This window comes from Borostomias antarcticus (genome assembly GCF_949987555.1).
Source record: "Borostomias antarcticus genome assembly, chromosome: 9".
NCBI lineage: Eukaryota > Metazoa > Chordata > Actinopteri > Stomiiformes > Stomiidae > Borostomias > Borostomias antarcticus.
In genome coordinates this window covers 29149691-29162704 of record NC_140242.1, presented here as the reverse complement: position 1 = coordinate 29162704, position 13014 = coordinate 29149691, and the positions used below count along the sequence as shown (strand labels likewise).

At 45.5% G+C, this 13014-nt stretch overlaps 1 protein-coding gene across 1 annotated transcript in view; it reads left to right on the top strand.

The window, feature by feature from the left end:
- The window catches only part of LOC311313326 (SH3 domain-binding protein 4-like), a 162525-nt gene that overhangs the window by 118118 nt on the left and 31393 nt on the right, over positions 1 to 13014 (top strand). Inside the window, exon 6 of the mRNA XM_084443447.1 lies at positions 985 to 1074. Coding sequence (XP_084299573.1) covers positions 985 to 1074 — 90 coding nt within the window. The remainder of the gene's footprint in view (positions 1 to 984; positions 1075 to 13014) is intronic.

Below are 13014 nucleotides of genomic sequence, written 5' to 3'. Positions count from 1 at the left end.
TCATTACAGAGTAGAATAAATGATGTGTTTTGTTATGTAGGGACTGTGGACAGTGTTTGGGTTTGATTATAACAATGTCGTCAGTCAGGGGGCATGAGCTCACCTGAAGTGTGTGAGAGTGTGTGAGAGTGTGTGAGAGTGTGAGAGTGTGAGAGAGTGTGTGAGAGTGTGTGAGAGAGTTGCATTCTGTAAGTGGACCTATTTTTAGCAGGATGTTACATCATCCAAATTAATCAATTATTTTTGACTGTGGCACAAAATAGTTGTGAAAATCAATTTTATTTTATGATGTCCTCTCATTTATCTGCTACCTGCTGGTCAAGGTAACAGATTGTGTTTTTCTGAGATTTTAGTAGTTTCATTCAATGTTCTTTTTTGATAATATGATTTGATATGGATTTCTGCCGTTTTAGAAGGTTCCTCTATGGAATAGTTACATTATCTTAATTTCCCCGTGCGTCTCCAAGTCTTCTCATTGTTTGAATTTGCTGATACCACAGCAAAAGGTAATAATATCTAAATGGGTTAGCATGGCTTTTACTTTGATTAGTTCTTGCATGGAAAGCAGCATTTCTCCAAATCACAATTTTCTCTGCCTGGAAACAATCGCGCTTGTATTTTACTACGCTGGAACACAGCAGCTTTAATTGCAAGAGGGCAGGAATACGATATTGGAAATATAACTAATGCAAGCTCATTCTCATTTCATAGCGTACATACTAAAAACTTTGCTAGCAGCAATTAGACCAAAGAGGACATAAATTGGACCGGACAGATCTATAGAAACTCATACCCCAGTCTATTTATTTGTCTTTGAGCATTTGACAAAATGTCCTCAGTCGTTTTAACGTTGTTTCCTGTCAAGAATGATGCAAATGATTCTGTGTAAATGGAAATGTGACATGTCTCAGTTCAGTCAGATGTGAGGTTGAAGAAACGTTTTTGGTGTTGTACACATAACCTCTTCTTCGGCCCTGTGTGTAGAAATCTGGATGCAAGCCGGAGGGCGTGGACCTGTGTGGAGCTGTCGTTGATTGGACAACAGAGAAATCCAGCAGGAAGAATGTGTTTCAGGTAGGATCATCTTTATACTAGAATAGAAACATCAAAAACATCTAGATGTGTGTTGAGGGGAGTAATTCAGGAACGTTGAGTTCATTGCCCCCCACCCGTCAAAACCGAAGAAGACACACACACACCTGCATGTGTGTGTGTGTCTATCACAGGGCCCACCACCAGGTGGCGCTCGCTTAAATTTTCCATTTTTCCAATTGAACATTTTGCTTTGTAAAAACGATGCTTGCTGTCTCAATAAAAGTAGAGTCTATTCTACTCGGGAGCCTATCTGCTTTCTAAGTCCGTCCTAGCTTGAGGTGTTTAGTAGCTCTTTTGGTGCTTGTTTCAAAATTGCACAGGGACTGTTAGGCCCTACCAGTTGCCTAGATTTATTTGCACCACTAGATGGAGACATTGAGCTGGACGCAAAATCGCATCACAATTCGTGAAAAGTGCGACATACGAGGGCAAAGGCCGCAAATCGTCACGTCTCGTGGCAAAAGAAGTGTCTGACACCTCACCCAGGCTCGGGGTGGTAAAAGGATAGCCCCTCAGCCCCGAGCCTGGGGGGGGATGGACACAACATCGAAACCCATATGAAGAAGAAGAGAATGAAGTGCACTTCTAAATGTGCAGCGCTGTTTTAAAACTTAGCAGCTGTACTATGACAATGCAGACAGCAGTACCACAGATGTAGTAAACATCCACAGGCCACATTTCATCTCAGACGGAGTGTAGCCGATGTTTTGAAGTTATTGTCTAGTTGACAATAACGTTATGTTATGGCTCAAGCCATGTTTTTTTCCCCCCCATAACATTACTGGAATGGATATAAAGTCTGCCGGTGGAACGCGCTTTCAAATCCATACCTACCAAAACTGAATGACCAGCTAACATTAGCTGAATTAAGAACCTTGCTGCTTAACTTTATCTGACAACTCGTGAGTGAAAATGTGTCCTTCTCTTGTTAGTTTTTTCCCTCCAAATAATAACGAGTAACTTTGGATAGAAAAAAAAAATCTGTTCCCAAGGCATTTTCTGTGCCTTTCTGAATAACGTATCTGTATTCAGGCATAATCTTAGTATGCAGATCTGTGCTGTTATGTGATCCCTGACTGGCTCTGAACTGAGGCCTGTGCTTTAAACGCAACGAGGATCTCTTAAAAGTACCCGCATTCTGAAGCCGTAGCTCCTGGATCTTCTGGAGATCCACAATCATTGGCAAATAATTTGCTTTTCAAATGTCATTCAGCAACTGTACTGAATACATGTTAAAGACATGTATGGTGGGTGGGGGACGACAGGTTTCACTGTATTTGTTGGATGGTGTGTTGGCCTGGTTCACAGTCAAACCTGTCTGCTGTTCTACACATCCCTGTTCTGGCCCAGATGATTTCTACAGATTACACAGTAGCCTACACTCAGCGTCTTAGAATATCTGATCATCTTCCTCAGGCTTGGTTTCTCTTCTCAGGACTTCTTTTCTTTTCACTTTTGTCAGATTGACAAATTGACAGATTGACTTGGGGCCATCTTGTGTCTCCTCAAATCACATTCCCTTGGTTTACGGCTTTAGGCTCTTGAATGTACAAAGTTCTCCTTCGTATTGCCTTTTGAAGATAATCTTCTGATAAAGGCTTAAACCAGGAAAGCAAACCGATGATCAATTGATTGGAGTAGCAAGTTTCATGGGAGAGACTCAACAGTGGAGAAAGTGAAGAGGATGAGAGCAGATTTCCAGATCTCATCAAACGCTTAAGACACTTGGTCACTGCTGCGCTCTGCTCTTCTGCTCTGTTTCAGACCTGACATCTTAATACAGGGAAGATTAAAACGGGAATTACAGCATAATCTTTAAATAATCCAAGTGCCGTGGACAGAACAGGGCTTGTAATGCCGACGCAAAGCTATTCTGAGGTCTGACAACATTGTCAATCAACACTGGGATTAAAGTTAAAATTAGCACGGAAGTTACTGTTAATTTTTCACCATCTTGGAGTTTGATTTATAATCGGAGAAATACCTCGTCAGATGGATGGATGTGATTAGAAATATATAATGGGAATTTCCATCTCTTTCATGTTGTCACTTCTGATCATCACTCGAGAGATTCACGTTTCTTGGCTGTTTCCAGGATGTTGACAACATAATTGCTCTTGGGAACCATGTATGCCAAGGGCCGGTTTACAGAGTTGACACGTCGGGCAGGATTGCTAATGGTGATTCCAAATGGCCATTCATTGTGCCGTTTAACTTATGTAAATCTGGAGTAATTTAAAGTTTGCTACAAACCCCGATGCCTGGAAATCGTAGCTGTTCCTGTCAACATAGTCCAAACCTCTTCTCGAGTTGGATTTCCTGAGTCTTATATAAGAAAATGTATTGACTCTACATTCCCAGCATCAATTTAACATGGTCGCCTCAGCTCAACAGACTCAGCCATGAAATAGATTTGAAAGGACACGTTCCATTTTCCACTCAGCACTCCCTCTCACCAGCTCTCTGACACATCCCAGTCAGGCAGCTGTCTCCCTGGACAGCGTTGTCATTGAAGTCCTGGCCAGCCAAACCCCCGAAGGTCATGACCCTGAGAGGGGTTGTGCCTCTCAGTGTCCACTTTCTCAGACCCCACCGGCTGTGCCCCCCCCAAACCCCCCCCGTCGCTCTTTAGATGTGCGTTGCCAGGGCCCTGCAGCGGAAAGTCCGCTCTTCCTACAGGAAATCATGGACGTGAAGGATGTGGAGCTGAAACCCAACCTTTGAAAGCAATACCCCCTGAAAAAAAACACTTTCCTTCAAAGATAGCGAGCACACACCCTGCTGAGAGAGAGGTTCAATCCACTTATGAAGGTCCTCTCTGAGGGGATTAGCATAGTTATGATCTGCTCCAGGGCGGTTGAGGGAAGAGTCAGAGTACTGGAAAACATCGAAGAGACCAGCTGGGAAATAGGTAGTAATGTAGTTTCTCAACCGAGTTCGTTTGTTTACCTTTTGCCATTGTGAGGGACTGACACAGGTCCTCACGTTCCACGAGCAGGGGAAGGATGGCAGGGACAGGAGGAGGGTGTCACTGAGGGCCATTGTCACCACCGCCACACAGTATTTACTCAGCTGCTAAGTCCTTTTGACTTGACACCTCAGAATGTGCCAGTTCTTTTGACTCACCGATATGAGAATCCCCGTATATCACCATGTATTGTTCTTGGGAGTCAATATAACAGCAATAGATTGTATCCCTCAAGGTTAATCCACACAGTTAACTTAGAAAACAACTCTCTCTGCTCTCTCTCTTCATATTAGATTCTGAAAACAGACAAGGTTCATGTTGTTGTGCACTTGTATCCAGGCTATCAGTAGCAGCAGCGGTTGACAGAGATGGAAGCTTCCTGAAACGTTGAGACGGTGCTCTGCTGACACCTGAGGGACCGCCAGATCTCCTTCCATGTCCGCGGAAAGAATGCGAACACAAACACGGATAGAAACGAGAGCTGTATGTGACATGCTTGTTTTGGGGCTCCCAGGTTACTATTGTCACTGTATGAATCTCCGGCTAAACGCTACATGACGTTTGAAGGGAAGTACCGTTTTGTTGTGAGAAGGATCTCATTGTTCATCGCTAAACAACACGACATATACAGCACATTCTTTAGCACTAGCGCTGCAAAGTAAGAATAAACAACGGTTGTCTTTTGAAAATCAAAAGAAGAAGAAATGTTCTGTAGAGGGGCATGTTGTGACAGAGGGCTTCAAATGTAAGTGGCACACAGCCGTGCTACAACGCAGAAGCATGGGAGGATCTTTTCAATTCATTATTTGTTTTTTTTTAATAACCATTATCACTGATTATGGAGACAGTCTTGAAATGACTAACGGCCCAAAAAGCTTCCCTCGAGGCTAATAGAACGATATTTTTGACATTGCTCAAAGTATCAAAAGAGGAGCAACTTTGAATAAGTGGTCATGCATTTTTTATGCATTACTGAATATCTAAGTGCGCGTCTGGCTTGAGTGAGCTAAATGTAAATAACAAGAGGAGGAGGAAAAAGTCGAAATTGCAACGACTCCTCAGAAGTAAGAGAGACTAAAGTAATGTTATGTCAAAGGCGTCTGGTTTTATCAACCGGCCACTGGAACACAGACGTCAACACTCACACCCCTCTCTCATTTCTCTCTCATCACTAATTGATTCTTTGGAGTTTTTCAGCGGGACTCGCTCCGAGCTCCCAGCACCCTTCCTTGCTCTGACAAACAGAGTTCTCGCCGGAACAATCTGGAAAAACAGACTCCGAAACAACAAAGGGGAGGACAGACACAACTGGAGATGATGAGATAGAGCCCAGGGCTAGAAAATAATGAGTGGGTTTCAGTGGTGGAGCTTTAACCTGCCACCAGTCCAACAATGTTGCTTTTGTCTTGGCTAATCACGAGAAAGTTTTTTGCTCTTTCAAAAGACCCATAAACACCTAACCCGAGTTACTCCGTGTTAAAGGTGAACTACAGTGTGTTGGCAGTAGTCCATTACAACGGCTGGAGGAGCAGCAGGCCGGCGAGGCTTTCCAAATGAACCTTTGCGGTTGTGGAGTTTTAAAGATGGAGAGGCCGTAAACCCACCTTATTACATGGATAGAAACACACCTCCGCATCGTTAGAAAAGCACCAAGGCCCAAGATCTGGGGCGAACGGCGGATAATCCTAAAAAAAAAGAAATATTCGACATGATTAGAATATAATGTCTGCGATGAAATGTGGCGAAGGAAAAGTTTGTGGGCGTTGTGCGTTGCTGTAGGAAGTGTCCTGTGAGAACTGGCCTCTGGTCCTCTGATCCCAGGATGTAATCGTCCAAAGCTGCTGACCGGAGTGCTTTAATGCCATCCGTCTTAAGCTCACGGTGCTTGATTGCTTCCTGATGACTGCGTCTGATTACTGGGAACGGGAGTGACCGAGGCCCAAAACAGAAAGCACTTCATACACAGATAAAGGTAGCCTCACGCACACGCACACACACACACACACACACACACACACACACACACACACACACACACACACACAAATTACACTTGTCCAGACTGTCTCATGGCTGGCAATGTCTAAGAGACTGCAGTATCCAATAAAAATGTGATTGTCCCTAATTCGTGTTTGACATTATGATTGGACCATCATGTCAAGTTTACAAGACGCACCATGTAGACACACACCATGTAGACACACACCATGTACACACACCATGTACACACACACCATGTACACACACACCATGTAGATACACACCATGTAGACACACACCATGTACACACACACCATGTACACACACACCATGTACACACACACCATGTAGACACACACCATGTACACACACACCATGTAGACACACACCATGTAGACACGCACCATGTAGACACACACCATGTAAACACACACCATGTACACACACACCATGTACACACACCATGTACACACACACCATGTACACACACACCATGTAGACACACCATGCACACACACCATGTAGACACACCATGTAGACACACACCATGTAGACACACCATGTACACACACACCATGCAGACACACACCATGTAGACACACACCATGTACACACACACCATGTACACACACACCATGTACACACACACCATGTAGACACACACCATGCAGACACACACCATATTGTAGCAGTGCCCATCTCCATGGTGTCAAAGCTGCGGGAGTCTACATCCTGCTCACTCTCAACCGTCGTCTCATCACATCATGGACACGGGCTCGTAATGACATGTCCCTCGGTGACATCGTGATACATACAGTATGATGGCTAATTGGCCCAGGAGGATTGCTAAAGATAAGGGTTTTAACTACTGCACATCAATCAATGGTAATAGGTTGTGTTCGCTGTGGAGGGGAGTGGGGACACATACTAGTTTGCATGTTAGTTTTGATAGATTCAGTTGTGTCTGTGGTTTGCACTGTGTACTACCAGTAAAAAAAGGTAGGCTTGCATCATTCATGAGACAAGTTGGTGGCAGTATTGATTCTGATCTGTTTCTGTTTTAGATTTTTGCCAAACTCTGAACCTTGGGCCTGGAGGGAAGATCTCTCCCCCTAACCATGACTGCCTTACTTTTTTTCCCTCTCTATTAAGTTTTCATCACCGATACTTTGTGACAACAAGTCATGAGGCAGCTGGCAGTGCTCCCAGATCAACAAAAAATGTCACCCATTGAAACGCTAGCGGTCATCTGAGGGTCAGGACCTGGATGAGACTGTCCCGTTCTCCACGTCTTCCTGTCAACACCTTCTCTCTCTCACGTTCTGTAAACAGACATCACTTCATATCCAGCATGTCAATCACTCACATGATGATATGATGATATGGGTTTATTTCCTGTGTCATGCACCAACAGGTGCCCAGCCCACATGGGCTTACAAGACACAGTAATACAGTAAATTACATGTACAATAAATCCATAGAATAAAAACGTAACAAAATAAAGAACAATCCATTTTCTCAAACTTAGTTCATACATATAAAGTAGTCTGCCTTTTTTCCCATGCTTTACAATGAACTCCGCCAAGCGGAAAGTACCTATCCTAAAGCATATATCAAGTCTTTTATAATCATCTAGCCAGAAAAATTAATCACAAATAGATGACATTTTATGAAAAAATGCAGGCTGGACTGGGTTGTTTTAAGAGTAGAGTGGCGAAAAACACATCACATTGTTTACATTGTGTTGGATCAACATTTTGTTGATTGTATTTGTGTTTCAATGAAAGATACCTTTGTAATTTCCGTCACTCTGAAGTGAGTCTCCTGAGACTTAAGATGGGAGGTTAATCTCTTGAAATGACCGCCTGCATGAATCCCTAAGCAGAGGAAAGGTATTGGTGGTGCGTCCTGACTCTTCAAAGCTGCTTACATTGAGATGGTCATTAATTTGGCTCTTCAGAGGAACAGTGTAAGCACGGCGTGTTAATCGTCAAAACGGTGGAAAGGATTTAAATCTCCAACAGCAGATTGCCTTTGAGATTACAACTTTGAAATGAACTTCTTTGGTTAAACCAGAGGATTTAACTCAGGCCAAGCATGCACAGCCTGAGTAAATGTTCAGTATGGCCGTGTATCAGACGGGATACCTTTCCTAATGCACTGCACATTGAAAGAGCAGCTGACCATTAGGGTTGAGTTCAGGTTCCAGAGCTGGGAGACTGAGAGACTAGGAGACTAGGAGACTAGGAGACTAGGAGACAGAGACTAGGAGACTAGGAGACTGAGAGACTGGGAGACTGGGAGACTGGGAGACTAGGAGACTGAGAGACTAGGAGACTAGGAGACTGGGAGACTAGGAGACTAGGAGACTAGGAGACTAGGAGACTGGGAGACTGGGAGACTAGGAGACTAGGAGACTAGGAGACTGGGAGACTAGGAGACTAGGAGACTAGGAGACTAGGAGACTGGGAGACTAGGGGACTAGGAGACTGGGAGACTAGGAGACTAGGAGACTGGGAGACTGGGAGACTAGGAGACTAGGAGACTGGGATACTGGGAGACAAGGAGACTAGGAGACTGGGAGACTAGGAGACTGGGAGACTAGGAGACTGGGAGACTAGGAGACTAGGAGACTAGGAGACTAGGAGACTAGGAGACTGGGAGACTAGGAGACTAGGAGACTGGGAGACTAGGAGACTAGGAGACTAGGAGACTAGGAGACTGGGAGACTAGGAGACTAGGAGACTGGGAGACTGGGAGACTAGGAGACTAGGAGACTGGGAGACTAGGAGACTAGGAGACTAGGAGACTGGGAGACTAGGAGACTAGGAGACTGGGAGACTAGGAGACTAGGAGACTGGGAGACTAGGAGACTAGGAGACTAGGAGACTGAGAGACTAGGAGACTGGGAGACTGGGAGACTAGGAGACTAGGAGACTAGGAGACTGGGAGACTAGGAGACTAGGAGACTAGGAGACTGGGAGACCAGTATCTTCTGAGCCTCCCAGCGTAGATATCACCAGTATCTTCTGAGCCTCCCAGCGTAGATATCACCAGTATCTTCTGAGCCTTCCAGCGTAGATATCACCCATATCTCCTGAGCCTCCCAGCGTAGATATCACCAGTATCTTCTGAGCCTCCCAGCGTAGATATCACCAGTATCTTCTGAGCCTCCCAGCGTAGATATCACCAGTATCTCCTGAGCCTCCCAGCGTAGATATCACCAGTATCTTCTGAGCCTCCCAGCGTAGATATCACCAGTATCTTCTGAGCCTCCCAGCGTAGATATCACCAGTATCTTCTGAGCCTCCCAGCGTAGATATCACCAGTATCTTCTGAGCCTCCCAGCGTAGATATCACCAGTATCTCCTGAGCCTCCCAGCGTAGATATCACCAGTATCTTCTGAGCCTCCCAGCGTAGATATCACCAGTATCTTCTGAGCCTCCCAGCGTAGATATCACCAGTATCTTCTGAGCCTCCCAGCGTAGATATCACCAGTATCTTCTGAGCCTCCCAGCGTAGATATCACCCATATCTCCTGAGCCTCCCAGCGTAGATATCACCCATATCCCCTGAGCCTTCCAGCTTGGGCTCAGGTCAGACCTGCAGGGCCTCTATTCTGACCCCCCTGATCGTCCCACTCTGGTCCTAAAAGCGTTTATTTCTGTGAACCGTAGCGTTGCAGTTTGACACATCCACAGATATTTTGTTGCAAATTGGAAATAATTAACTTGGCAAAGTAGAATGCTTCAAAGTTGCATTGTCCCTTTATGAAGAATCCAAATTAATGTTTAATTTAAGAGCCATATGCAAATATAAAGCACAAATGGCACTCTCCTCACTGCACCACTATGCATATTTAAATATTAATGGCTTCGGTCAAAATAAGACCCAGACATTCAACGTTCTCTTTATTAAGAAATGTGATGAAAAAAAAGTGATTTATTTCATATTCTTTTTCATTTCTAAATGCAAAACAGTACTTTGCACTGGTTACTGCAACTTCCTCCCAGTTCTGAAAAGATACACCGGAAAACTTCAGACTTTTTTTTTCCCTCTTCATATAATGGAAATAAGCTGAATTCGTCCACTGAGTAGAAGATATACCCTTTGTCTTCCATATTATCTTACTAAGATACATTTCTGTGTCTTGGGTTTTCATTGTGCTGTCTAGTTTGATTATTTTCTACGTCACATTCCTCAAACCACCCAGTGAAATTACTGTCTTCTCTGTTGATTCTCAGACTGTAATGATGATTGCTGTTATTCAGGGGATAGAAAAGACATTCTTATTGTTTCATTATCAATGAATATGCATTATCCTGTGACCGTTGTGTTTGCCTGGAGAGACCTGGTGTGCTTGGTCTCTCTGGTCTGATTGGACCAGCTTGTTGAGGGCCCTGTAGAGACCTGGTGTGTTTGGTCTCTCTGGTGTGTTTGGAGCAGCTTGTTGAGGGCCCTGTAGAGACGGGGGGGGTCAGTGTATGGTCTCTCCTCTCGTCTGATTGGACCAGCTTGTTGAGGGCCCAGTAGAGACCTGGTGTGCTTGGTCTCTCTGGTGTGTTTGGACCAGCTTGTTGAGGGCCCTGTAGAGACCTGGTGTGCTTGGTCTCTCTGGCCTGATTGGAGCAGCTTGTTGAGGGCCCTGTAGAGACCTGGTGTGTATGGTCTCTCCTCTCGTCTGATTGGACCAGCTTGTTGAGGGCCCTGTAGAGACCTGGTGTGTTTGGTCTCTCTGGTGTGTTTGGAGCAGCTTGTTGAGGGCCCTGTAGAGACCAGGGGGTCAGTGTTTGGTCTCTCCTCCTCCACTGCTCTGGTCTGTTATGCAGGGCCAGCTCTACCCATTCTGGTACCCTAGGCGAGATTTGGATTTGGTGCATAACCCCCCCCCCCCCCCCCCCCCTCCCCCTTTTGCACTAAGCGTTGTTGTTGTTTTTTATACGCTCCCAAAGCACGCCCTGACTTCTATACACACACGTTGCTGGTTCTGTATTCGCTGTATGTCTACTCCTCCATGATAAATGAAACAGTTCAGAAGAGGGATGATGGCAAGTGTAGATAGCGAGGCTAGCGTAAAGGGTTCCCTCCTGGATGATGCCGATACCGCCTGTGAGGGAGCAGACCGCAGAGTAGATGGTTGACCACCATCTAAGTTAGCTATCAGCTATCAGATGGGCTACAACCATTGAAATTCATATAAATGGTAAATGGACTGCACTTATATAGCGCTTTTATCCAAAGCGCTTTACAATGGCCTCTCATTCACCCATTCACACACCAATGGCGGCAGCTGCCATGCAAGGTGCTAACCTGCTCATTGGGAGCAATTTGGAGTTCAGTGTCTTGCCCATGGACACTTCGACATGTGGACAGGAGGAGGCGGGATTCGATCCGCCGACCCTACGATCATTGGACGACCCGCTCTACCACTGAGCCACAGCCGCCCCATATCATACAGTAGTAACAAGGTGGTTGCTACTAAGTAAAGTTGAAGGCTGCGTTTATAAGTGTTGAATCTTCTCATCAAAATGTCGCCCATCCATTCATCATTGAACTTGTAAGATCTTTTTCAAAAGCAAGCTGAATAAGATGAGCCTTTGGCAACATACTATACCGAAGCTCAGATAAAACGTTTATAAGTGTTGAAAAGGAGTTTTCACACATTGCGGTAGAGTTAGTTAGGACGAGGCCGATACTGTAAGCTGTGATGACAGTCGGCATGGCCTGGAGTGCACAGCTCAGCTTGACTCCCAACTAGAATCACACACGGGGTAACCGCTACGCTGGCATAACTTCCTTTATCAATACGGACACCTCAGGCCAGAGAGAGGCTGCTGCTCACATACTGTAACAGAACCCCATCAAACAAAAACACACCATCGTTTATCTATTTGAATGTCTTAATTTATAAAGAAGATACGCCAGTGGGGGGCACTAGCACTTTTGGGGGTGGGCCCAGCCCCCTAAAGCCCACCCATAGTGACCGCCATGGACAATTATCACGTCAACACAGAGCTAGCTAGTAGCTATGTTGGGTTGTGGGGGGTGGGCATAGGCAGTGAGGAGAATAAATAGCTAATGTTCAGTAGCGTTAACAGGCTACCTCTGTTTTGAACATGTTTCTCTTCTTCTTGCTCTTCCGTGTCCCTGTGGTTTTTAAAGTCTTCACCTGATTGGTCCAGAGGCGGCCGCATCACAATAGAGGCCGAGTAGGCGAGAACGGAAACACAAAACAAAATGCATGATGGGGGAGCACCGCCACATCACGTAGCTCAATACAAACGGTTTACTTTTTCTCTTTCTCGCCGCCCCACGCCCATGTGGCGCCCTAGGCGACCTCCGTCTATCTCCACTACGCCACGAAGCAGGCCTAGCGTTCGGCCTCGCTCGCTGAGGAGCCTGCAGGGGATCCGCTGGCTTTCATACACATTAGCATCTCAAGCTAACATTTGCCTGAGAATAAAACGACCACGCTAATTAAAATCACCAACTGTGGCTCGAGACACATCAGGATTACCGTCACGCCGTATCCCTGCGCCACCGGACCCACGGCTCAATATGAGCCTGACATGGGGGGCGGCACGCTACACGCTGTACCTTTGTGCTGGCTGAAGAAATTAGGACAGCTGACACCAGGACGCGGGGCGGGATGTGACCGTATTTACATTAGTTGAAGAAGCTTATCTCCGTTTTTCATTAGCAGAATGAAAAGACTCAGAGAGAGCACTGGCATATCTTCCTCGCTGTCTCTGATAATCTCTAATGCATCTTTGAGTGCGCAGCGCCTTAAGAAGAGTTTTGATATATTTTTTAAGCAGTTTGCTCTCCCTCTTTGATTAAACTTCAGAGAGACCAGCTCGTCCTTATCAGCACGTTAGATAGACCTTGTGTGAGACGTTTCAGCGAAAGGCCTCGGTTTCCAACATGACAGGCAGACCAAATGTCCAGGATGCATTTCTGCACGGCTATC